At 40.1% G+C, this 27,866-nt stretch overlaps 1 protein-coding gene across 1 annotated transcript in view; it reads left to right on the top strand.

Annotated features, from left to right (window-relative positions):
• Positions 1-3,695: 3,695 nt before the first annotated feature.
• LOC140239255 (uncharacterized) overlaps positions 3,696-27,866 on the top strand; it is a 31,429-nt gene continuing 7,258 nt past the window's right edge. The window contains exons 1-25 of the mRNA XM_072319134.1: positions 3,696-3,859; positions 4,566-4,682; positions 5,542-5,683; positions 7,071-7,212; positions 7,964-8,163; positions 8,623-8,914; positions 9,646-9,957; positions 10,550-10,782; positions 11,804-11,830; positions 14,681-15,172; positions 16,055-16,218; positions 16,635-16,748; positions 18,028-18,169; positions 18,761-19,024; positions 19,354-19,645; positions 20,122-20,479; positions 20,782-20,968; positions 21,179-21,482; positions 22,163-22,227; positions 22,985-23,145; positions 24,072-24,182; positions 24,968-25,109; positions 25,756-26,016; positions 26,754-27,042; positions 27,614-27,864. Coding sequence (XP_072175235.1) covers positions 3,711-3,859; positions 4,566-4,682; positions 5,542-5,683; positions 7,071-7,212; positions 7,964-8,163; positions 8,623-8,914; positions 9,646-9,957; positions 10,550-10,782; positions 11,804-11,830; positions 14,681-15,172; positions 16,055-16,218; positions 16,635-16,748; positions 18,028-18,169; positions 18,761-19,024; positions 19,354-19,645; positions 20,122-20,479; positions 20,782-20,968; positions 21,179-21,482; positions 22,163-22,227; positions 22,985-23,145; positions 24,072-24,182; positions 24,968-25,109; positions 25,756-26,016; positions 26,754-27,042; positions 27,614-27,864 — 5,211 coding nt within the window. The 5' untranslated portion in view covers positions 3,696-3,710. The remainder of the gene's footprint in view (positions 3,860-4,565; positions 4,683-5,541; positions 5,684-7,070; positions 7,213-7,963; positions 8,164-8,622; positions 8,915-9,645; positions 9,958-10,549; positions 10,783-11,803; positions 11,831-14,680; positions 15,173-16,054; positions 16,219-16,634; positions 16,749-18,027; positions 18,170-18,760; positions 19,025-19,353; positions 19,646-20,121; positions 20,480-20,781; positions 20,969-21,178; positions 21,483-22,162; positions 22,228-22,984; positions 23,146-24,071; positions 24,183-24,967; positions 25,110-25,755; positions 26,017-26,753; positions 27,043-27,613; positions 27,865-27,866) is intronic.

The raw sequence follows: 27,866 nt of genomic DNA, 5'->3' as shown, positions 1-27,866 counted from the left end.
ATTTGTTGAACCGCGTATACAAGTTTGTCATACAACATTGTGTTTTATATATGAGCCTACATGATTTGTGGGTTTAGGGCAATTACCTCCTGGATAATTACCCCAGACCCTTTCCCTGACCGTTTTCCGTTATGGGCCTGTTTCTCAAAAGAAATTTGATTTATGTATGAAATTATGTCAAAGAAAATAAAATCAAACAAAGAAACAAACAATTGTAAATCCAATGGAGACAAATTGCTTTGTGTAAGCAATGCATGTGTATATACATCATAGTTATTGATCATGTGTGTACATGTAGGCCTACAATGATAGCGCAGAAACCGATAAAGTCAAATCAAATCAAAATCTTGTCAACATAATTCTATCTGTCTTTGGTCTTCATCTGTGATTAGATAAATCGATCACCTATCGCATAGAATGTGGGAAGCTGACTGGACAACTAACCAGGAGTCTTTTTAGTTAGATTCCAGGCCAGTGACTCTATTATTTGGACCAAGTGTTTCGGCCACCAAATTCCTCTCGACTTTGGTGTGAAAACTGTTACCTAGCAATGTCAGAGAGCAAATAGTGGCAAGCGACAGTGGTGTATGAGGGCGTCATGGGTAGAAGACCACATTTCATTCAAACTATGAACAGAAAGAAAAAAGTACAAGATGTTGATTGAAATGCATGAGCCCATGGTAGTACTGATTCCCTCAACTGCTTTATGAGGATTCTTCACAGGTATTAGAAAACAAAGACATACCAAGACATTTCGAGGCGTAACTTGTTTTCGAAAGCGTTTCCTTGATGGCAATTCAATGGCGCCTTTGAATGTTTCTACAGATAAATGGCGCCATACAAATGCTGTTTCATCATCATCATCATCATCATCATCATCATCAGTCATTTTATTTTTATCGTACAAAAGGCGATGCATAATACAAAGTATACAATGAAGAAGTGCACGTTACAAACTGAAAGCCACAACAACAACAACAACAACAACAACAACAATAACAACAGCAACAACAACAACAACAACAACAACAACAACAACAACAACAAGAGTATCAAGTCATTGCTCTTTGTTGCCGACATTATTTTTTTTTTTCTTAATTACTTTAATTAGTATATACTCTGCCTTTTCAAAATTTGCAATAAACTGTGTCAATTCCCGATTTTTTACCCCGGAATGTCATTTTTAGTCTATGTTATAACAGAAAATCATTTTTTTTTAATATATGATTTTATACTCATATGTGTATATAAAATCATAGCGTTCATATCGTTCAGGTATGACCTTGAATTTTGTGTTACACATTATGTAGTTCCATGCGGTGTCCAATCATTCAGCTTTGTAAAGAGATCAATATTGTTGACTTTCTTCACTTCGAGACGATCTTTTGGGTCTTTCAAACACTTGAAGAACTTGTGCCTATACGTCTTGTTCTTCAATCACAGTGTTCCGACAGCTGCCTTTATATCTCATGTAAATAAAGGACAGTCCAAAGTTTTCGTTCCTTCTTATAGGTGATCCTCTTTGGTCTCGTCTGAAATGCCTTGAAATATGATGTTTTGAGATTGATATGAAAATTCCATAACCCTCAAGTACTAACTCTGCGTGGTTCGAGTAGGGATGCTCGTGTAATGACATTATGTAGATGGTTTTCGCACTCAACACTCTTGTAAGACTCATTGAAACATAATATTTCCACTCATCCACGTTGTACACTCTATTGCAGGGGTGCATAAGCATGGAATTAATTCGAATAGTAAGTTAAGGATTCCACTTAAAAGAATGCCCCTTCAAGTGCAATAAAAGTTTGATCCGTTTGATCAATGTTTTCATCTGTGCCAATTTAACTTTTGTACGTTCACCTCGGTTATTTCCCTCCAATAACCAAAGAGCAGGTTAGGAAATTGTGGGAAGGCTATAGGAAAGTTAAAAAAAAAAACAGCTCGTCAAATAAATTCAGAAGTGAAGTACTGAATAAGAGAAGCCCGCATTAGCTGGCAGTCTCAATGTCTGTCCGTATATCTGTACGACGGTCAAATTTGCCATTTAATCCTTGACATTGAGCCAGCCCTAAAACTCACCCGGCCCACGCTGTCAGCACTTCGGCTTGGTTGCTATGGATACCCGTACGTCCAGTAGAATGCAGATGACAGAGTAAGCTTGTTGAAATGGTCCTCTAATGACAGGGACACGAGATGAATAGATAAACAGTATTCCAAATATTTGTAGGTTTGCTTGATATCGGAAATGAAACATGCCAAACCTAAAACTTTCTCATCATGTCTGATCTTGAAGAAACTGAGCTCTTCCACCATGATTTTCGTTAGATTTTATTCTTTTAAGGTTTATCAAAGTCAACCTCAATGTGATGTGGGATTGTGATGTTAACGGCTAGGATTAATAGCTTCCTATCTCATTTCAAATATTGAGATTTCCACTCTGCGAAATTTTCTCTTTTATCACACATTGTTTTTCCAGCGAGACTTCATCAATCGCGCTCGGAGACAAGCGGTGCAGTTGGTGAGTATTAAATGAGAAGCTGGGAACAATTATAGGGCAAAAGTCTCTGAGGTAATGAAATTTGTAGTTAACTGTTTAATTCAGTGTTTGCTTGTTCATTTTTAGGCATATCTACTGAATCTAATTATCATTCCCCAAAAGATTTCTGAGGTACCCACACAGTGGAAACATAGTCTTTTGAGTAGGTACCTCCATTTGTTTTGCCACAATATTATATAAATGTGCCTGTATATAATATGCCTCTTTTTTTTTTTTTTTTTTGTATAGAGATCATTGAAATGAACGTGATGTTATTCTTTTCTTCGTGTGTATCATCCAAATACATGTCCAATTTCAGACATTGCTGTGTGTATATACTGTTGACAAAAACATGAAAATAAAGTTTCAATTGAATTGAATTGAATTGAAAACAACAAATTAAAAACCACCATCGCGGCAACCCTGCTGGTGAATGTTCTAAAAACATGGTTATAATCATTTTGTGAGTAGCACTCACTGACCAAGACTTTTGAGGGAAAAAAAATCTTGCTTTTGAAGGGGAAATAATGAAAGATATGCTTGCCTTCAAAAAGGCTGCTTCAAAAACATCACGTCTTTTTAGAAACACTTCATAGTAGCTTAAGATTACTTTCCGGAACAAAATCGGCAGTAGTAGCAGTGGGAGAATACGTACTGTTATATAGTTCTCACAGGCTTCAGCGACGTCTATACCATAGTGGTAGCACTGTGGTGCTGCAAGAGTTTTATAGTGTTCACGAAGTAAGAAGTAGTAGCAGCAGTTATACAGGAGGACGACGAGAGGGACAAATTGTAGTTGTGGCAATAGTATACTAATACTTTTTTTTTTTTATAGTAGAGAACTGGCGGTAGTGGTAAGCAACGTAATAGGAAAAGTAAAACAACCCAATGTATTGTAAAAGCATTCACAGTAACCTTTCCCAGTGATGTTACCATGGAAACCCCGTTTTGTCGACTTCGTTTTGACAGTCATCTTTTTAGAACTTATTCGCGCCTTTGATAGCAGCCGCTCGTTAATAAGCCACCTGAAGAGGCCCATCAATAGGCATATTGACAGCCGTAAATTAACATCAAAGTTTTTAAAACTATAGCTTTCGCCAGCACAATCATTGTACTAGACATACGGCGGCTTTCCCATTTTCTCCTACATACTTAGACCCCTGTCCCTCCGGAAATGGTCCGATTCCACGCTGAAACACGAATCGCGGTTCGCTTCGCCAGTACCATCATCAGGGCGTACATCCGGAACCCGGCCGGAGTGACGCAAAAGCTCTCGTTTGATCTCCTCTTACCCCTCAACTCTTACATATCCGACTTTGCTATGTAAGTATTGCGTGCAGTGACGGATCCAAAGGGGGCGTACAGGGCGCCCCCCCCCCAATATTTTTTTTAATCATTTATTTTAAAAACAAAAGAAATAAAAAGAAAAAAAATGAAATGAAACCCGGAAGTGGCACCACAAATATTAGTTGCCCCCTCCCCCTTTACAGAATTCCTGGATCCGCCCCTGGTGTGTGTATGTGCGTGTGCTTGTGCGTGTGTGTATGGGGAAATTTACAACAAGAATACCAGTTGTTAATAGGAAATGATTCATTATAACTAATCACTTCAAAAAGGTTGTCGATTTTAGTTCGTGAGTGTGGACTAATCTTTGAGGGAATTAATTTGCTATTAAAAAACAACATTGCGGACGTGATGATCTTGAGATTGAAGGACTCCGTGTATCACATCATTGCAAACTGAAAAAAAAAAAACGACAAAGATTTCCAATTTCAGTTCAATCATACTTTATTTCCATCAAACGTAAAGTGATACATAAGACAAAGTATACATTTATCAACTTAAATTGTTGAGAAGTTTCTTTTTGCTGTCAGTATAATAGGCAAATGCCCTTATCTATCAAAGTTAACAAACTTTACTCTTAGTAAAGTAAACTCACTTGAACAAGAATCGGTGTTTTACCTTAAGAAGTAATACATATTAGGCAGTGAAGGAAATGAATACAAATGATGTCTACTTTCATTTTTAGGACTGTCGATGGGGTTCGATATCAAGGTTTCGCCATCGATCGGTGTATCGTCAGCGATCTATCGCAGCCGTCCGACATTTCTATATCGAGTATCGACATGATGGAATATACAACAGGGTGAGTTTGAAACCTTGAAAAGAGGACCCCCACTTAAAAAAGGAAAGCTAAGAGAATCGATGACAAACACAAACAAACAAACAAACAAATACATAAAACATTAACAATCCGTAATGTTTCTACTATTCCATTTTTGTTTGTTTGTTTGTTTGTTTGCTTGTTTGTTTGTTTGTTTATTTGGTTTTATTTCATTATGCTTCAAATATGTTTTACTCCAGAATTTGTCTCCTGTTTTGTTCTGGGGAACTAATCAAAACTAAACGCCCACGCAAATTTTAATGAGATGCAATGTCATTAAGATGATTACATCAGCCCCTACTGGTTTTACAAACAAATTTGTAACTACTTTTCATTGCTGAATGATTAGATATTACTCTTGTAATTCATATCCATTGGCATTAATGTTGCTGAGTGTTTTCTTTTTTTTTAAGTTGTAATGATTTTACGAGATTTTACGTTGATAACTTCCCCTTCATCCCCTCCGGAAAATGAAATGTGTCTATACCAATAAATGTGTCACGATGTCAGGTGATGTCATCACCACTTTATTTCATGTGCACACTGCGATTGGTCTAAAATCACTACATGAAAGCTTTCACAGCTTTCAAAACTTTTGTCGAATGTTGGCCGCAAAATTCATATGTATATATATATATACATATATATATACATATATATATATATATATATATATATATATATATATATATATATATATATATGTATATATATATATATACATACATACATATATACATATACTTGGATCTGTTCATTTCAAAACGAAAGTAAACTACCACAAAGTGGAGATTTTTCCCTTAAACGAACCATCATTGTTTAATTCATTTCTGTCTTTAAGGGGGCAAGAGACGAGAAACCTGTTCACAGTGACTGTCAACACTATTCCACGTGGAAACGTGCAGATCTTTGTCCAGTACCAAGAACTTTTGGAGCGACAGGGCGGTTGGTATACCCAGCGCATTAGCATACGACCCGAGCAGGTACGTGAACAGTCAGATCATACACATGACAGCGCTATAACTGACTTTCATTACAAATTTATATACAATGTACATAATACATACATACATTAGGTATGCATACTCTAATACATACACACATACATACATTCATATACATGCGTACGTTTGTATTCTATAGCTATGTCTCTCTTGTTGTATGTTTGCTTACCCTCATACTCTCATTTTTGCGCGGATTAATTTCGGTACTCTTTATGATCTCTTTCTTGATGAACTTACAACTACTTTAATCTCTGCCCTCAATCTCTCTTTTTGTCTATTTCATTTTGTCTATCTATCTGTCCGTCTATCTTTCTATATACCTATCTATCTATCCATCTATCTATCTACCTTTATATCTTTCCATCCATCTGACTATCTATCTGTTTGACTTACGGCCTCTAACGATCGTTTTAAGTGTCAGAGATCATAGACCTACTGTAAAAGAAAGGAATTCGAAACTGAAGTTTCCACCCACTTGACTTCCATTGTTGATGACGTGTAAAGTGTGTAACGTGTAAAAGTATTCGTTGACATGGAGCAATATGCTTGATAAGAAATGTGCAAAATTATTGACGAGACATGATAAGGAGATGATAAGGAAATGTAACCATTAACCATTATGAGCCACAGACAGTTTGAAAAAGGTATCTGTAGGACCAGGGAGATGGGACAGAAAAAAAAACCCCAACAACTCCCTAGTAGGACACAGCAATCATGGCACTGTTAGATTCATCGACATCAATAATTGTTGAACGAAGTTGAAAGAGAAGACAAACAGGAGGAGGAGAAAGAAGAAGAAGAAGAAAAAAAAAGAGATAGTATAAAGGATAACAGTGTAGGGCTTTCGCGGACGTAAAAAAAAAACAAAAAAAACACTTACTTGATGAGGGGCACATAATAATACTTTCATCGTAAATGACGGGATCTCGCAGTGCCGTTTCCATCATGGATTATGTCTCTTTCACCGAAGCCTTAGGGGACTGTACAGTACTGGTTTCAGGTTTATAACATTCCGAAGTGAGATAATGAGAAACCTCAGCATGTAATTTTAAGAAGGATTCAACTTTTATTTGATGAAAATTGGTTTTCAAATGGCCGAGATATCCAAAAAAAAAAGTGATAATAATAAAAGGCGACAGGCCACGCCTTTTATTAGGGTCTCTTTGTTTCACTTTGTTTTGGATATCTCAACCATTTTAAAACCGATTTTCATCAAATAAACCTTTGATTCCCTGCATGCTCTTTGACATCTCATAGAGTGGTTTCTGAATATCTCGCAAAACATTAAAAGCTAAATCCTCACCTCAACCAGAACTGTACAGTCCCTTTAACATCACATCTGTTCGTGTTCTCTCTACCTTGAAAGAGCGTGTACGACTTCCGAATCTTCGCTGCCGTGACTGAGCCGCAAGGGATCGTGCGAGCGGAAGCTGGTATCGATACACGATCCTACACAGAATCGGTATCGACTCTTCTTCCTTACAGTATGGCTGAACTCGCGCTATCGAGTAGGTATTGAATTAATCTTACGCATGAAATCTTAATAACAAACTATTGATGACAGAAACGGATACGATTAAGGTCATAAAAACACACTTAGGCATTACATAATGCCAAAATGACTTACTTAGACCAATTAACTTGCCATCTTGATCGATTGGATGACGATCACAATAATCATTATTCAAATTCTAAAGAAATCAAGGGCAGGATGCAGATAATGTTCCCAAATGGGATAGTGAAATAGTTTCTATATATAACTTCTGTTCGGGTAAGTCTTAATTCATCACCTCGTATCAAGCATATTTCATCATTCACGCATTTAGTAACGGCTTATCTATCAGTCAGTTAAGTTCAATTCAATTCATTTCAAATTTATTTCGTTTTTCCACAGTTATTTATAGAACTGAAGAATGTTATCAAATGTAATCATTATCATAATCATATGAAAAATATTCTTCAATGAAATGCTCCTGAAAGTATACACAAGTTGTCTCTGGAGTATTTTTCCTTCAAATGATGCCCATTTTAGCAAACAGGTCGATTGTATATGAATTAAATAATACGTATTCTTCTCAAGCAATTAGATCATTAATTAAAAAGATGTTGCAGAACATTCTCCCGAAGCATGTCAATGGAAAAGAGAGCCAGGAAGTGAGAGAGGAAAAAATAAATCCGATGAACATTTGCAATAATAGACAAAATTAAAGGAAAACATAATTACAAGGTATCTATATGTTTTCTTTTCGATGAAATAAGCCGCTGCCAGCACTAGAGGGAAGGTGTACGATCTCGACGACCAACTGCGTGCGATCGGGTCGACAAAGGTGCGCCTCGATTACCGTCCGACTGAGCGGAAGCAGAACGAGTACGAGAACCGAGGAGACTCTGAAGGTATCTATGGAGACTTCATCATCCGGTACGACATCGCTCATCGACCGGGCGTCGGCGAGGTGCAGGTAGGAAAAATGTTCCATGACATTATTTTGCTCCTTCAATAATTGCCCCCATGAAATATCTACACGCAAAGCCAAACATAAATTCTACCCACAAACATAACCCTGAACTCTAATCCTAATCCTCACATCAAACTGAACCTAAAACCCCATCACAACCCTAACCCTAAGTCCGTGGAGAAAATAAGACCAGAGCAACTGTCACAGGAGCAAATGTCATGTCACCAGGAAAATGATAAAAGGACCTGTCCAAAAATTCTTCTAAACTTCACCCACACATACACACCATCATGATACTAAATGGTGCAAATTGGACGGCTGATGGTTATAAATTTGCGTATAAATTATACATTTGCTTTCCACAGGCTATCAATAGGCACTGTATCTATTGGTTTATAGCGTTATTCACCCTTGATGTTACATGCAGATCTCCTTTTTACGATCCAAATTTGCCTTCTGCAGACCGAAGGAGTCAACTTCGTGCACCGCTTCGCCCCTGTGACCTTCGACGCCGTCAACAAAAGAGTGGTGTTTGTCCTCGACTTTAGCGCCTCGATGTACGGCAACAAGATACGGCAAACCAAAGAAGCGATGAACACCATTCTGGACGAGATGAGTGACAGAGATTTCTTCAATATCCTACCCTTCTCCGACTACGTGTACAAGGATTGGCAACGTGACCGGATGGTGCAAGTCAACCCACACAACGTCGCAAACGCCAAAGAGTACATCAAGAGATTCAAGATTAAGAGGGGTAAAAACTAAGATGGAGAGCGTTAAACACTGTTTGTGAAAACGATATTTTAATGGGTATGAGAGTGGAAACCCGCTCCCATTTTTAAGATGACTATAATAATAGTTAAAATAAATGGATGGTGTTGATGTGATCATCCCGTCGTATTGCAGCTCTTAACTTTTAACGTTTTATGTATTCGACACTCTCACCCTCAGGATCGTCATTTTATGATTTAAAGAGAGTGTCTGTGGCTTTCTTCACAGTGGACAGCATGATAAGAGAATATATTGCTCCACTGGTCTCTAACCGCTTTAACCTGGTCCTTACGTATTGTAGAGCAATAGACACAGACAAAGCTAGTTGGTGGATTGTACTTCCAGGAGTGCACGCTTAGATGACCTTCAGAATACTTCTCCCTAACAATACCAAACAACTAACACTCCAAAGAACTATCTCAACACCTGGAGAAAAAAAAAATTCTCTCTAGAATGCTCTTGCCCTGCTGATTGGATAAGGAGAATCAATGAAGAAATGTAGAAGAATCTCAAGTCATACCTGGCTTAGTTAGATATGTATATGGGGCCTACATTTCTTTCTCTCCCTTCCTGTCTTCACCATTGCTCTAGTATCATTTTCCTCTTTGCTTCAGGATAGGACACTTGATCGATGCGCAGTAACCAAGCCTGTATTCATTGCCATCCCCCCCCCTCACACACACACTCACACAAAATAAAACTAAACAAATCCAGGAACCAACCTGAACGACGCCCTCTTGGATGGGTTTCGACTCCTGGAGACCACTGGCTCGATGAATTCCAGCATCAACAACCCGATGGTGTGCATCCTCTTCCTCCTCACCGATGGCAAACCCTCGGAAGGGGTAACCAGCTTGTCCGCCATCGAGCGCAATGCCCAGCGGGCAAACAATGACCGCTGCTCGCTGGTCACGCTGGGCTTCGGTAGATTGGTCAACTACAACTTCCTGGTCCGACTGGCTCTGCAGAACCGTGGGATGGCTCGCAGAATCTACGAGGATTCCTCTGCTGCTGGACAGCTACGAGGTGCGTAGAGATGATGCATGATTTTTGTACCGCTGTCTTTCAGTTTAATTTCTTTGCATTAACATCGTAATTTTGTTTGTTTGTTTGTTTCCTTTTCCATCTGAGAAAATGGCTGGATAGCTAACATTTAGCTGCACTTGCTGGTCTTCCATGGAGTCCACACAGATATGAAGCGGGACCACTTCACCGGATTATGCACCCTACCCTTTGCAATGAATAGATGAAGCGGGATCCTTTATGTGTATGAGTTGTGATTCTCTCACACATGAGACCTCCATTTTATGTCCTGTCCGAGCGACAGAGTGCTTTGCCTCTTATTAGAGGGAACGTTACATTCATACACAGCATTGCTCATTTAGACTCGGGAATCGAACCCACGTCCTTTGTATTTGGAGGCAGACGCGCTCCCGAATGAGCCAAATCACTGTGCACATTTCACAGCCTCGGAATATGACTTTCTGTACCCATCGAAGTACCTAACACGAATTCTTTACGAATTTTGTTCAAAACCAATGTACAAAACTTTGTAGGTACCTTTCCAGCATCAAATCTTCTTCCTCTCGATTCCATTCTCTTGTTTCCATTTTAACAGGTGTCTACAATGAAGTTGCAACACCCCTGCTCTTCAACATCGTCGTGGAGTACCTCAACAACGCGGTGGACCTGAATTCCGTCTCCACGCTGACCTTTCCGAATTACTTCAACGGGTCGGAGTTGGCCATCACTGGTCAGCTGACGTCGGATGACCTTCGATACTTGCCCATCAAGATTACGGCAGTGGGTGCCAACGGGGTCATCACATTCCAGGAGGACGTCAACCTAAGGGTATGTCTCCAATCACCAACGTTTCTAATCATTTTGTGAAGATATTGAGTTGAAGACTTAGTTAAGGTTGGGCGCAAAATACCTGGCACGTATTCCGTTAGAAGTGGATACGTGATTAAACAGCTTAACTTACTTTTTTGGGGGGGTTAAGTCCATTTCAAGCTCATTTGAGTCGAATAGCGTGAGTCATCCATTTTGAGTCAGTATCATTTTGTCTTGTGTATTATAATACCATTATCATCTTGTTTTTAAAAATGGTATCTCGATTTCGATCGAACCTAGCAAAATTCATCACTAGAGTTAGAAAGTCATAGTTATACAATGAAGGTGGTGCTTCATGCGGGGGCCCCTAGGTCCGAAATAAACAAAACTTAATTTTTCACACTCCGTAAATTCTTCTTGAAAAATAGTGACTAGAATCTGCGAAAACGTGGCAGAAATCACCTGGTGATGGTGTCCCCGTGGGGTCATCCGCATCCCCAAATTTCAAGATTATTGAAGTATCACAGTTTGCCTCACGTGGAGTGCCATAAATGTATAAGATGAATGTACGCTGCTCAGGTGAGCGCTAAACCCTCGGGTCTCTTGTCAACTTGTCCTGTTTACACATAGGTAAAAAGTACAGGGAAGAATGCTCCGACATGGCATTTCAGTTTCCTGGCAAAACCTAAATGAAGCGAAATGCAAAAATGTGTCAATTCTGTGATCATCTGGTATTTTACCGTTACGGTTTGAAACCAAAACAACGTCATGGGATTGAGGGCAACAGATTCGTTCTTAACAATAGCAATCAGTCATTTATAATGCCATAATGTATAATGTTCTGTAATCAAAATGCCTTCATAAGTGTGTTAATAATATTGATACTGCGCTGTAGACATTGTTTTTATAATACTTCACTTTTCATCATTATCATCTCACATATTTTTATTTGATTTGATTTAATTTGATCCGATATCCACTGCAATGCACTCTTTGCACATACTCACTATGCACCGTTCATTTTGCACAATCTAACAAGAATGCTCGAAGGTTAGAGATGCTTCAGGTACGTATTGATATCAGTTACACACCTTTGCACGCGGCGAAACTCTTGTTATTTTGGCTTTTTATCACACTCTGATATCTTAGTTTGCTATCATCCTTTTCAAAGCCTCAAGCACTTTCTATCTCTCGAATAGATGGAAGATTGAGCACTCTGCGTGTTCAACGTCAAATCTGTTTTCCTTTGGATTTTGTAATTTTGTGTCCGTGAAAACTGCACCTTTAGCAAATATGCGTCTGCCTTACTTCTTATGAACAGAGTTGGCCCACTATGTGGGATGTTCATTAACTTAGATCCGCGATAGATCGAATCTGAGCTTAAAATTTCATGGAATATTGTTGCTACTGCTACTGCTGCTGCTGCTGCCATTGCGTGGCTGATTTTTAGAGGATGACACTTTTTCTTCGTAGATAATTTGTATCTATCATTTGCCAGAACAGGTGATTTCATCTGCCATTCATAGAATGCATTCATAGAATGGATAGTGACAACTGCCCTGATGATGTTTCATCAACACAGTACAGTTGTATATCATGTATATGGCCATTCTGGACCTCAGTGAAGGTCTGTCAAATGTTACTATCCTTTTCAAGTGTACCAACTCTTCATGATCACAATACATCGCAAAATATGTCGGGAAGTAAACGTCTTTTGGACATCACCACTGAATATCATGCACATACCTATTCTATTGTAATTTCTTCTGCCTTGAGCCAAGTTCTGCATTTAGATTCTGCGTCGCCTAGTAAAAAAAAAGTCTACCAACATTTTAGCAAAAAATGAATAAAGAAAGAATATAGGTAATAGCATAGAAATATAAAACCCATAGCAAACGAAAACGTCCATCACTATTCCATATCTTATAGATTCTCTTCTTCTCATTTGCTTCATTCTTTTGGCTTTGAGTTCCTCTTTCAAATTCTTTTCCTATTTTTTTTTTCTTGCTGTTGCATCATAGCCGGTGTAATATCTAATCTTTCTTTATTCTGTCTCTCCTTGTACTAGTAGGGCAGATATGTAACAAAATTTGGTCGAGATGCTCACATCCGGCGGAAAGTATGAAATTTTGCATATAGGGGTATTTTGGGGCGCTGATTTCAAATATTGCAATATGTCAAAACGCTCATGTGTACCAAATTTTGGTGCCACAGGTCATTCAGAACTGAAGATAGGGATCTTTAAATTTGTTTTGTGATGGCGGCCATATTGGAATTCAAAATGGCGGCGGACCCCGTGGCCAGATCTCTTGGATCCGGCAATTGTTGAAATCAGCGCCCCAAAATACCCCTATATGCAAAATTTCATACTTTCCGCCGGATGTGAGCATCTTTTTCACATCTGCCCCACTATACCGTCTATAAAGATTTGTAGACGCTATTCTTCCTATTTCAGTAACATTTTCAATTCCGAAAAGAATTTCGTAACTGCATTGCTTCGCTTCTCAAACCATTGTCTGTTTTCCTCTTTGCTGTTCTTTGAGCTTTATAAAAAAAAAAGGTACGATAGAATAAATCCCAAGCTTTGTGTATGCTGCACTGAGCAATATTGCATGGTATCAATCAACCCACAAAATGAAAAAGAACACAAAATATCTTTTGAGGACATGGAGGAGGCAGGAGATTTTAAAAACAAACAGACGAATACAAACACACGAAATTCCCCTCTCCAGCCTGAGTGTCCAAAGTTGAAAGTTCTCAAAACTGTCAAAGTTCGCATTACTAGAAAGAGCAAGAAAGAAAAAAAGAAAGAAAACACTGTCTACTCTCTCGATATCGTTCAGTTCCTTTTTACTTTTATCGTGCTCGAAAAAGACTCCTCCTTAAGCAACGCAATTTCACGCGACTCTCAAAAACCATCTTCACTCCCAACACATCCAGACTAGTTAATTGTCCGTAAATCTACCTCAAGTTGTACACCACTGAGCTTTCTTCATCGATACCGTTCTCTCACCCGGAAGTTGTCCAGAGACCGGAAACGCATTTCATCGCTTCGCATTTTTCGCGACATCGTCGGTATGCTTCCGTCCAACCGAAGATTCGCGCTGTCGCTCATGAGAACAGCACTGCAGGTTATTTAGTTGTGTCTTTATGGCAAAGTAGTTGAACGTCAAACTTCACAACTCCTGAAGATGGGATTATAATACGGGTATATATAACCACTATACGCCCGCTTCTGTTTCTTTCTTTTTTTTTTCTCGTACCAGTGATCAATTCTTTGTCAAAGTCTCTGGCAATGTCCACTTTTAACTTTTAAGGCTCAAAATAATGTCCTCATCATGTAATTTGTACACAGTTCAATTTTAATTTGAAACCTACGCAGGGAATGGGTAACTAACATCTTTCAAACTAAACAACATAATGTGGGAAAGTTATTGCTCAAACTTGGAACTGCTCACAACGGGGCACAGCTAAACCCGATAGGACTATTTAAGCAGTAATTCATGGGATAATATTCCATAGTATAGTTGCACTTATTTCGTAAGCGTAAAGCAAAACCACTTTCTTCTTTTCTTCGTTACTGTTAACTTTGTGAAAAAAAAAATGTTGTGGTAAATAATACATGTATTTGTTGTTAACAATAATTGGAGGAAAGACAACTATGTCCCCAACAATACATTTTTTTAATTAGTGTAATGTAAAGTGTGCGTGAAAGCAGTTTCAGTTTGATTGGGGACGTGGAGATTAGTTTGAAGAGTCGAGAGGGTAAGCAATCAATATTGTTAAATTAGGGTGCAAAAATGTTGATTTCTTTACAAAATTTTAGATATGGTAATAACAATTCTTTTCTTGTAGATGAACATACATCACTCAATAACTCGACTTAACGATATCATGTTGTATCTTCATCAACCAGAATCCGCCATCTCTCAATGACGAAAATGTACCGCCTAACTTTGTGGAACGGACCTACGCATTCCTGACAATGCGCGAGCTCTTCGACCGTTATCGCCTGGCAGACGATCCGATGGACCGGCGCGCTATCGCACAGCGCGCGCGTGAACTCGCGCGTCGCTACAATCTCCTGACGCCATTGATGAACATGGTACTGTCACGCGTGCCCACGGGTAGTTCGGGGTCAGCAGGAGGCGACGGCACGGTGACCGTATCACGGATTACTGAAACACGCCCGAGCGGTTTTGAGTGGACAATCAACGGCCCGCTCTACGGACGGGTTGGGGAAGTGGCGGCTGGGATCGGTGGTGCTGCCTGCGCTCTACCGCCGAGGCAAATACAGACGACAGAGGCGCCTTCAACGACCAGGAGGACCACAACTACGGAAGCCCCTGACACGACCACGATAATGCCCACGGATCCCCCTGACGAGGAAGACGGGCAAGACGGCATTGTGAGTTGCATATTTCTTCAGAAATGGGAAGAGAAGGAAAAAATATCACGAATAGATAGGTAGATGAATAGATGGCTAGGTAGATTTAAAAGATAGATACATTTTGCTCACAGGGTAATGTGGAATCCTCCACATCTTCTACACTGTTGTTTGTGGGTTGTTTTTTTTTATCAGATATTGATATATCGAGAAAGAATGAATCTCAGGAAGAAAGTTGTGTCTAAGTTTAGGGAGTGAACCAAATGGAAATATACGGATAGATTTCGACGAATTAGACAAAAATGGAGACTGAGTTATGGTCAGTAAAGGGAAGAGACAAGACGCTTTAGATACTTATAATGTTGCGGGTTTTATTGTGTAGCGTCAGTTTGACATGGAGTTAGATGATTGGAAGATATTCAATTCAATATTCAATTTTGTATAAAAGTTTCCTACCTTTGCTCAAAATTTCCATAAATAATTGGTTATAATAACATCACTGTGGTGCTTTCACTAACAACCCTTTATTAATCTTTGAGATTACATAATCCTAGCCCAATTCGGGTGGTCTGCTTCGAAAATTAACTTTTACCGAGTCACTTAAACATAATAGGTGGTTTGATTGTAAAATGTTTGCCTAGATATCATGATTTTTTACCCAACAAAATTTAAAAAATGTGTAAGTCAGTTGACTTAATATATTAGTGGTAATGCATGGATTTTGAATATGTCGACTCAAAAGTAGTTCAAATCAGAAAATTATGCCACCTGATGATAATGATGTTAATGATACGGAATATCTTTACAGAAGCATAATGTTAATCACTTTGCCTATTGAGCCTACTGTAATTACCAAAGAATTAAAAAGTTTTTTATGAGGTGTTTACTGAAATTTATCATCAGGCAAATCCAGTGATTTTAAGGAGATACTACGTCGAATCGGACACAACCGAGCGCCTCGCAAGAACGAGGATCGAGGCTGAGTATGAAAACGTGGACACCCGAAATCATCCCATCGAGTTCAGTCAGCAGGTCCCGAGCGGGGCCTACATATCCGACTTTAATGTGTGAGTGTTTGAACGGATTTGTAATTCCATCAGATGGACCAGTTTCTGTGGAAAATGTATAATTCTTTACAACAAGGGACTTGAAAATCTATAAGCGAATCTTAAACCACTTAAAGAGCCATTGCAGGCGTCTCCTCTTTTTCTCTTTGCCTTTAAGCACTCTACAGAGTGAATTTAGATTGACGCAATATAAGTTACATTTTTTCATTATTTAGATCTTGTTTGAGCAAATATATTGATGAATGTGTGTTGAAATTATGTTTTGGAAACGCAAATGTAAGTCTGTAAGTAGAGAAATTATGCGTACAAAGGATATCTGTATAGCGCACATGGCACGGAAACACATCCATACTCCTTGCTTAATTCTTTGTGACCATTTCACCCATATATGGCTGCCGTCATTTGCTCCTATCCAGTAACGTTGGAGGGCAGATATACCGCGGTATAGTTCAGAATATTCGCGACGACAGATGGCGGAACGTCTTTGCGACCAGCACGAGTGGACAGGTTCTTGCCATGCTGGCAAGAAGGTAAGTAATTTCCTTTATTCTGTTCTTTTTCGTTGACTCTTCCTCTTCATCCCCGTCCTCCTTCTCCTCCTCCTCCTCCTTCGTCTTCCTCTTCGTCATCTTCTTCTTCTTCTTCCACCTTAGCATGTTGTTTCAATGATGGCGCTTTCCAAGATGATGTATTCTGGGATTAGATTTCTGCAGTACACCTAACCCCAGGCTCCTAAAAGAAAGCACTTGATGGTTGTTTCCCATTATTCTAGACCTAATTCTACCACTCTGGCCGGTACGCCTCTCTCTTTTCTTGAAAGAAACCAAAACCCATATTATCAATGTCCATTGAGTGAAAGGAGCAACATTAGAAGAACACGATAAATTTTAATTCATCAGTGAATGTTTGAGGAAAATCGGACAATCCGTTCAAAACTTACAAATTTTTAGAGTTTCGGTGCAGTCACCCTTTGGTAAGGAGACGACTGCTTTACTTCATGAAATCATTATGGACAACTTAAAAAATGAGGAAAATTCTAAAAATTTTCATTTTTCATGAAATGTTCACGTTCCATCGACTTCTTACTGACGTATGTTATGAGTAATATCATTTCTCTTGTCTTCTGAAAGACGTAAGTCTAGTGCTCTTTCGTGATGCGAGACAGAAAGTGAAAAATATGTTGAATTTTCTTTGTATATTCATTATATTGCTGGCCATAATGACTCCATGAATTATCCAACGATGACAGCACCGAAATATATATTTAAAAAAAAAATCATAACTGCTGCTTTCTCTCAATTCACATTTATATTTGGCCTTTGGTTTCCTGAAATGACAGCATGGGAATGTGGCCATGCTATGTAACGACTGTAATACTTTTGAAATAGTACGATATTTGTCCATACGTTTCAAGGAATGGTACAGTATTGGTGGAGATGAGAATTGGGCTTTTAACTTTTTGCAAGATACCAAGAAAACACTTATGATGTAGTACAGAGCATACCATTTTAAGAGGAATTCAAAGTTTATTTGATGAAAATCGGGTTTGGAATGACTGAAACATCCAAAAACAAGGTAAAACAAAGCATTCATAATAAAGTCCCACACTTTATGAGAATCACTCTTTTTTGGATATCTCAGCCATTTCAAAACCAATTTTCGTCAAATAAACGTTGAATTCCTCATAGAATTACATGTTCTTTTATATTTCATAAAGAGGTTCTCATTATCTCACCAAAAAATGTTAGAAACCTGAAATTAGGTCTCAACCAAAACTGTACGATCCCTTTCATTACTTCCACACTGTAGGGATCCAACAAAGGATGCTTTCGTGATGCGAGTTCCGAGTGTGAGACCAAACATACCTGTGACCTTTGCCCTGACCTACGACGAACTCTTGAAGCGCGTGCGCGGACAGTACGAGCAGCGGATCAGCGTGTCACCTCGCCAGGTAAGCAGGTGGCCCGCACGGATGAAGAGATGAATGTGTGGATAGATCTATAAATGGATGACCTTGTGAACGGATGAATGAAGGTAGGACTGGATAGATGGACGAATAGATGAGTGAATGAAGAAAGGATTAGCTGAATGCCGTATATTCGCTGATTTTAGAAAACCTTACATGCTTCATTACTGAAAAACAAACAAACAAACATGAAGACATTACTGCTATAATCATATCCATCTTGTGCTATGGTTGCTTTAAAAAATGGTCATTGCGCATCTTCATCCCTCTGCATTGATACTTTCTTTATTTCAATATCTGTCTTTATAATCGAATGTTTGACCGTGGGGGGGGGGGGATTTCATGAAGCATTTTGTCCGACAAGGTTGTCGGACAAATTTGGTCTCAGCCAATCAGATGCAAGGATTTCAGTACCTTGGAACAGTTTGTCAGAAAAATATCCAACCAAACTGCTTCATGAAATGCCTCCCTGGTCTTGTTATTCAAATGTCAAGCATTATGACATGGTTGATCACTATAGAGGAGAGGAACAGCGATACAGATGTCTTACTGTTGGAATTCTGCTTCTCCTGACAGCTCGTGGATGATTTTGGCATCGATGTCTTAGTGACCGAGCCGCAGCGTGTCGAGGAGATGACGGCATCCTACCAGGGGGACACCTCCCGCGGTCCGCAGACGATCAACCTCGCCACGGGAATCACGCGGGAAGGTCCCACACGATCGCGCTTCCAATTCTTTCCCACGGTCTACGACCAGGCCTTCTACTCCCACCGCGGCATCAATGGCGACATCGTCATCAAGTACGACGTCCGACACACACCCGCCGGTAGTCACACACAGGTGAGCAGCAAGAAGCTACACTGACCTCAATGTCTCATCTGGTCACGCGATCATTGAAAACCAAGAAAAAAACATTTTTTTTGGCTAGATTGAACACAAAGTTATTATCTTATCAGCATATATAATTTCGATCATGTCATGAAGTCACACACAGGTGGGCAGCATGTTCCATTGACCTAATGTATCAACTCGTCACGCTGGTCATTGAAATTCATTAAAAAAATATTTTCCGAAGCTAGAATAAACATAAAAGTTATCAATCGTTGTCAGCATCTGTAATATGGATCATGTCGATTTTTTTCCCATTTCTATCATCCTTTGATCGACAGGTTCAGGGAAATCACTTCGTCCACTTCTTCTCACCTTCTGAACTGAACGTGCTGAACAAGCAGATCGTCTTTGTCATCGACGTCAGCGCATCGATGTACGGCACCAAGCTGAGCCAGACCAAAGAGGCTCTGAAGACGATGCTGGACAACCTCAACCCCAGGGACTACTTCAGCATCATCACCTTCTCGGACGGAGTGAGGTATTGGAGGGCAAACAGCCGTCTGGCCCCCGCTAACGCCCGCTACATTACAGAGGCCAAGGCGTTTATCGACAGCTTGGTAGATGATTCTGGTGCGTTGAAGTTTATTCGTGTGTGTTTTTTTTAACGATTCTTTCCGTGTTTATTCAAACACCTATCTGTCATCTATTCATAAATTCAAATTTCTGAAACTCTGGGACATTTGTTCATTTGCCTCCTGTCCCGTCCATAAACACTCAAGTTTATAGACATTCATTGCTTTTGTTTTTATTTTCTTTTTTCTTTTGCGTTTCCTTTAGATGTCAATGTCATTTTAAAAACAAAGAGGTTCTGCGTTTCTCGTCTTGACATACTGAGTATAATGTAGGAAAAATAAAGGCAATTACCAGATAGAGGAGAATCAATGCGAGCTTTTAGATCATTTATCAAAAAAAAAATATCCTGTTTTGGCGAAGTAAATCGTTCTGCACATCTGCCTATTCTAACATCTCATAATATGCAGTGTATTGAATGCTAGGGTAGCTGGTGATCACGGATCAATAATTTTTGCTGTTTCTCTTGAATCAAGAAACTAACTTGAACGAGGCTATTCTGAAGGCTGACGAGCTACTAGACAGCGAGGCTGTATACAACCGGCCGGGTGACGAGTACCTGAGCATGATCGTTCTCCTCACCGACGGTATCCCGTCCGTGGGCGTCACTGACCCGCAGGAAATACTCGACAACGCCCGCGAAGCCATCGACGGCGATCACTCGCTCTACACCCTGGGCTTCGGGCGCCTCGCTGATTTCGATCTCCTGGTCAAACTTGCCTTCGAAAACGACGGCATCGCCCGGATGATTTACGAGGACGCCAGCGCCGCCGATCAGCTGCGCGACTTCTACTACGAGCTGTACCGTCCACTTCTTTTCGACGTCACTATGAAGTAATATTCTTGATTCTAACATCCAATTTATTGGGAATTGGTTTGGGTCCGTTTCAATGTCTAGATCGCGAAACTTTTAAGGTTTTTTTTTTTCTTTTAAAAAGGTTGTATTGTTGGTTTTACCCCAGCAGGAGTATTATACCCAGAAAATCTCATCAAATTCCGTCCATAACTTTTCAAGTAATATTGCCGACAGAAAAAACAACAACAAACAAACAGACAATCAAACGTCTGCCTAAGCAAACCCTCTTTGGCGGCTGTAAACCCCCGTTATCTTTCATCCTATCTTTACCACTTCCCAGGTACCCCGGTGACGTGGCCAATCCAGAGAGTCTCACAGACCGGCGATTCCCCGTCTACTTCGACGGTTCCGAGCTAGTGGTGGCAGGTCGGCTGTACGACAACCCGTCGTCGAGCAACCTTCGGGGCGTGGTCGATCTGACTTCGGCCGAGGGTCCTGGACAACGGCGCTGGAATACAGACATCAGGGTATGTAACTCCACATAATATATCTATCGCAGTGTACATGGTGTACACACGAGGCTTTCCTGTTCAGCGATATAATGAATACACTTGGAGGATATTCGATCGTGACAACGTGGTTTTTTGTTTGTTTGGGTTTTTTAAGTGGTAGTCAAAAATAACAAATGTAACATTTTCTTTTTCTTTCATATTATTTTGATGCCCATGTCATGTCAGAGGACGTCGCCGGAACTCAACTACGGGCGCACTGTGCCTAACGTGGTCCAGCGAATCTGGGTCCTGAAGAGGTTGGAAGACCTAATCCGGCAGTACGGCAAGAGCACGGACCACAGCCAGCGCAGCGCCATTGCCGACCGCATCATCACACTGGCCCGACAGCACAATCTCGTCACCCCGCTCACGCCCATGACGCTGTCGGACCCGCGGACCGGGGAACCGCTTGACGGCACGAGTGGCCGGTTTCCGCTTCCGGGTTACAGCATGGCGAACAGTCCCCGTGATCTCCTGAAGGACGCTATCAGTAAGATTCCTTGTCATAATCACGTGATATTCTGTTGACAAATTGGTAAAGGATCCTTTCGAGCACTTAACATAATATACCATGAAGGAAATTCAATTTGTCACTGCTTGCACAAAATTTGTTCAAAATGGCAAAACAAATCAAAATGCCAAAATGCGTTTTGTGTGAGTCGTAAGTGGACGTTTCTGGATCAATTTAAGTGCATGGCTTGCTTCAGAAAAGCATGTAACAATACGTTATCTTGTTGAAAGGCATGCCATTCCATCAATGAGTGAAGAAATGTTGGTTTAACGTCACTGGTTTACACAGCCAAAGGAACCTCCTTTAGAATACAGCAGCCCGTTTAGGGTACTGCAGTCATTGATCTATTTGGGAAATCCCTTGCAGTAAATTCAACTTTCGAAGCAGCTGCAACAGAATTAACAGCTCGTCAGCTGTTGGTGATTTTAAGTCTCTTACAATTCATTGTAGATTACAGAGTATGGCTCTTCTTTGCAAGTTGGAGGGAAGAGGGCATGAAGCACGCAACTTTGCATTGAGAATGCTCATACTCCTTGTGCAGACTATCATCGCTTCTTGTTGCTTCCTGGCTGATTATTGCCTAGTTTTTGCTTGACGATCCATACACAATTATCAAACTCAATCAATTTCAAACATGTACTTTTGCAATTATTATCTAGATTCTAATGGGCGAACTCAACCTCCTGTGAAGATCCAAGACGCGCCTCTCGCTATGGAAAATGATGTAAGTGCATGTGGGATACTCTTAAGAAGTGTATGCTTACACTTTGAAATGTTACACTTTGAAATCAAAATTTGATGAAAACTGTTTCCAAGCTAAGGACTACATTTTAACCATGGAAAACACACACAAATCAGGGATGATTTTCTGCAAATTGAACGGTCAAAGTTCATCTTGATTCGTAATGGAAACCTAACACACGTTGTAACAGTTTTACTTTGTGAATACTTGCAAAGAAAGTGACCGCTGTCTCCATGGACAGGATGGAGTAAGTAATATTCGATTTATTTTTTTTTTCTTAAAGGGGAAGGCTAGTACCTGATCAGTGGGAATCAGTGCGAATGCTGGGGGATGATTGTTCCAATCCTTGTGGGATTCATTTAAGAGTACATTGTATATCTACTGTTGTGTGAAAATCATTTGCTTCAGAACGGTCTCATATTCAAGTAATGTGCAGATTAATGCCCCGTCACTGACCAGGGACGCTTACCTGGAAACATTAAACTGCACATTACTTGAATATGAGACCATTCTGAAGCAAATAGTTTTCACACAACAATAGATATGATAATGTACTCTTGAATGAATCCCATAAGGATTGGAACAATCATCTCCCAGCATTTCCATTGATTTCCACTGATCAGTTACTAGCCTTCCCCTTTAACTCGATAGTTTAGTAATAATTCAATTGATACCGAGGTGCAAGGGATAACATCATTAGTCATGTCATGTCGTGCTCTCCCGTTTCGTGCCGGTTAAGGTCAACGTGAACATGGTTCGATTCGACGTCATGTCCGTGATCGTACTGCGCTACGCCGTGACCACCATCCAGGTCGAAATGCAGAACGAGGGCTCAACCCCGGGCCAGGCCGTCTTCAAGCAAAAGATTCCCGAGGACGCCTTTATCTCCAATCTTACCATGTAAGTCGCAAAACGACTACACAAATAATTACGGATTGTCCATATAAACTGGGATTTTGTTGCGACTCCTTTCTGAATCAGACTCTACAAAAAATGAGTTTGTCACTGCATGGAATAAAATCTTTCTAGAACCAGAGAGTAAAAAGAAAAAAAATGACAGCGTATAAACGGGAGTCTGTTCATTACAATACATTACTGAAGCAAATTGTGCCGTGTTGCATGAAAAAAAAAATCACTTGCATTTTAATAGATATGAACCAAAATGACACATAAAGTGGTGTTTGATTTTTTTTTTAATTGTTGTTTGGTATCTTTCACTTATGCTTAGTCTAAGGACCCTGCTGGAAGAAGAGTTGTTTTCGATGGTGTCAAAGTGTAATCGGTGTCATGACTTAGTCTTATTAATCCTGTCTTTCATCAAAGTTTGTTGTGTTTTTGTGTGTTGTGTTGTGTGTTGTGAGATAGAGACGTGTCCATCTCACAAAGATAATACATGGGAGAAACTGTGTCAGAACACAATTTGCGTAGTATAGGAACAAGTGCCTATGATACACTGTCGATATATGATATATTGATACCAACCAATACTGTGCCAGATACCATACCAGAGTTGGTTCACCTTTGCTTTTCGTAACATTGTGATGACATTATTATACTCATTCAAATCCTGACAAATTTGTCAGTGTTTGCGGTAATGATTAAGCTAGTTGTCGGTTGTTTTTTTTTAAATAATTCTCATAAAGGACCCTGACAATGCATTAAATCTTGGACTTATCCTTACCTTACCATTGCAATCTTTCTTTTTTATAATCTTGAAGACAACAATTATTCAGCCTTGAATGATTAGTATGTCATAAATTTTCTGTCTCTGAGGTTTTTTTTTGTGTGTGTGTTTTTTTTTTTTGTTTTTTTTTTGTATTTCGTAGAATTGTAAATGGACGTGAGTACAGCAGCGAAGTAACGAACCCGCAGGACACCGCCGGGCTGGGTCTGGGGAACCTCGAAATCGGTAGAAGTGGCGGCATTCTCTCTCCTCTGTAAGTTTTGTGCCACAGTACATCAGATATATCAGCCACATGCACATGATTTCAGAACAATAAAGCTATGGACTTTGTATTATTTTGCCTTTGAAATGGATGGCTATTTTGCATATGATAGCTCTTTCCATATCAAGTAACGCCTATAACTTGTAGTACGTATGGTGAGATTTGAAATCTCGTCCGAACCCCTTCACATGAATCCCCACTGGACATTCTTGCGTTTCAATCCTTTCTGTAAAACTCTGAAGGGACTTTTATCCATGTTCATAAGTTTCAAGGTATGATATTCCGCAACCACAATTACAGGATGACTGTTCTCCACTGACGTCATGTATAGCCTAAGATTTTTTGTATGCCTCAATCATGTCAATGCGATTATGTAAAAGAGAAGAATCGTGGTATTGTTATCTGTAAGGCGGTATTCTAAAAAAATAAACAGAAGTTCCCGTTTTTAGTGCTTTGACCTAATGTTCTGATTCTCTCTCAGTTTTTGCCAGGGATTTATTTGCAGGTTCTTTACTTCCCGATTTTAATGGATGATGAAATATAAAATATGTTAACTCCTCTTAGGCTGCTTTCAATATTATTACTATTATCAATATGATTTTGTTGTTTTATCAATGATTGCCAATAAATCGCTGTTGGTTTTTGTGAAGAAAGTGATAACAAATAGATAAGTAATGTAACAGGAGCACGCTCCATGCTATTGTCCAGAAAACAGTATAATTTCATAGTTGTTGTTGTTTTTATTTCTGTTTCATGTTCTTTTTGTGTATACCAAGGGGAGATCTTGAGAACAACCTGTTGGTGTTATCAGTACCTGTGGAGCCGATGGAGAGGGCGTACTTTAGGCTAACTTACGAAATGCTCCTGGCGAGACGACTTGGGCTTTACGAGCAGAAGATCGGCGTCTTCCCTGAACAGGTATCAAAATACTATTCTCAAGGGGTGTCATTTCGTAATGATATATGTATTTTTACACTATGCCCCTCTTTACGTACAAATATTTGTGTTTTATCAGTTCATGATAATATTCATACTTGACATGGCGCATTTTCGAGGACCAACAACATCGAAGACTGAAGACAATCGGGTAACGTATTGAACCTTTGCCTACACTTGGTAGCTGAACCGACTGAAACTTTCGTATGACATAATCCATTTATACATACTTTGTCTGCTTTGATCTGACTGGATGGTTCAATGTTGCAATGTTTCGTTTTCATGAAGTGGTTTTAAATTGATTGGTTTTCTCTTGATATTCATTTTCAGCTACACAAACATTTCCTAGGCAACTTTAATGGAGTCAGAGTATTATTACTACAAATTGTTATGCATTTTCATGTTGTCTGAATTCGTCTTACTTTTTAATCTAAAGTCATTTCCATTCGTGATATCCCCTAGACAAGACTACAAACTAATCTGATAGCTTTATATTCATCATAACATACAAGAAATTGCTGAACAGATTTTGGAGAGAAGTCATAATAATACGATGTAACAAGACACTTCGTGAGAGTTCCAGATTTATCGTGGTTATTATGTAATTTTCTATTGCTGTGTCGATCAGGTTGTCGAAGTAATGAATCTGCGAACGATCGTGATCGAGCCGCAGGGCATCGCCCACCTCGAGCCCTTTCTGCTCGACCAGTCCGACCCGACGAGTCCCATCCGACTCGATCGCAACGTTCTGCGACGCAATACCGGCCGATGGGAGGTAGGGTATTCCCCTCGGAGTCGCGAGCAGATGGGCGTGTCCCCTACTGGCATCATGGCCGACTACGTAGTCCGCTACGACGTGGTGCATGGTAACAACGCTGGATATATTGAAGTGAGTCAGGATTCTTTTTTTTTATTATTTGAAAAGCTCATTGGCGAGCCTCTGCAGCGTTTGCCCTAGACTTAGAGGGTTATTTTATCATAGTTGCTCCAACATCGTGGGACACCGTTTTTACTCCTGTTGTGGACCAAGGGGACTTATTAAACAATTATACTGTGGTCTTAAAGATGATTGCTAGTAAGTGATCAGTGGGAATCAGTGGGAATGCTGGGGGATGATTGTTCCAAATCTTGTGGGATTCATTTCAGAGTACATTATATATCTATTGTTGTGTGAAAATTATTTGCATCAGAATGGTCTCATATTCGAGTAATGTGCAGTTTAATGTTTCTAGGCTAGCATGCCTGTACAGTGACGGGGCATTAAACTGCACATTACTTGAATATGAGACCGTTCTGAAGCAAATAATTTTCACACAATACTAGATATATAATGTACTCTTAAATGAATCCCACAAGGATTGGAACAATCATGCCCCAGGATTCCCAGTGATTCCCACTGATCAGGTACCAGCCATCCCCTTTAATAACAGAAAATGGATAGAGAGTGATGAAAACGTATAAAACTGACGAGGAGCAAGCAAATGGTTTTTATGAACATGAAAGTAAGATCATTTTTTGATACTTTTGGTTGACTGCCAAAGCTCTGAGTTTTTCAACTGTTGATGATAATACAAGTGTAATGATCGCTTTGTTCACTTCCCACAAACATTGAAATACCACATGCAGGTGCTGAACGACCACTTCGTCCAATTCTTCTCCCCGTCCGGTCTCTCCGTTCTCCGCAAGAACATCGTCTTCGTCATCGATCTTAGCGGCTCGATGGCCGGCACGAAGCTGGCCCAGGTGAAGGACGCCCTCTCGACGATCTTGGACGACATGTCGGAGACGGACAAGTTCAACATCCTGCCCTTCTCCGACGACGTCCACTACCTGGACAGCGAAGGCATGCTGTACTCGACCAGGGAGAACGTTCGCAGAGCCAAACGCTTCGTCCGTAATCTACAGGAGATGGACAGTGAGTCTGTTTAACCACGTGATCGTTCGCTATAGGCTAAAAGAGACCTCATCAGCAAAATTGCGCTTTCGTAACAATACGTTTTCCTTTTTTTTTTTTAAATAATACTCATAGAAGTGGCAAAAATTATCATCGCATGACCCCTCCCCCCCCCCCAAAAAAAAAAAAAAAAAAATAAATAAAGGAACCCTGACCAAGTATTTTACCGTAGGAAATGGAGCATACTCTGAGCGGTGCCTCCAATTTTGTACATGGATTGCTCAAAGCATTCATTTCATGAGAGTTGTGCAATACCCTCTCATGTGATCAAAGCTTACGGTTATCAATTGAAATGGATGGAAATTGCCATTTTGCACATAAATTCAGGCCTAAACCTGCTTCTTTAAAAAAAAAAAAAAAAGAATCTATCATATTCACCTTGCAATGCTCCAAAGTGCTGTTGATTATGACCCCAAAGATATTCTGAAATGTGGATATGCGGAAAAAAGAGATGATATGATATGATCGGAATGATTATGCAGAACGGGTACAGTTTTCGGGTTGTCACTTGTGTACTCCATCCATCCACCAGACACCAACCTCCACAAGGCCATCATCTCGGGGGTGAGAATGCTACGAGCCGAGAGCGAGACGCACGCCCCCGACGAGGAGATCGTCTCCATGCTCATCGTTCTCACCGACGGCAACCCCAACCACGGGGAGACCGACAAGGCTATTATCGAGAGGAACGTCCACGAAGCCATCGGCGGCGACTTCTCTCTCTTCTGCCTCGGCTTCGGGGCCGACGTGGACTTCCCTTTCCTGACGCGTCTGGCGCTACAGGT

This window comes from Diadema setosum, chromosome 2 (genome assembly GCF_964275005.1).
Source record: "Diadema setosum chromosome 2, eeDiaSeto1, whole genome shotgun sequence".
NCBI classification, from domain to species: domain Eukaryota; kingdom Metazoa; phylum Echinodermata; class Echinoidea; order Diadematoida; family Diadematidae; genus Diadema; species Diadema setosum.
This window is presented reverse-complemented; position numbering and strand designations above follow the sequence as displayed.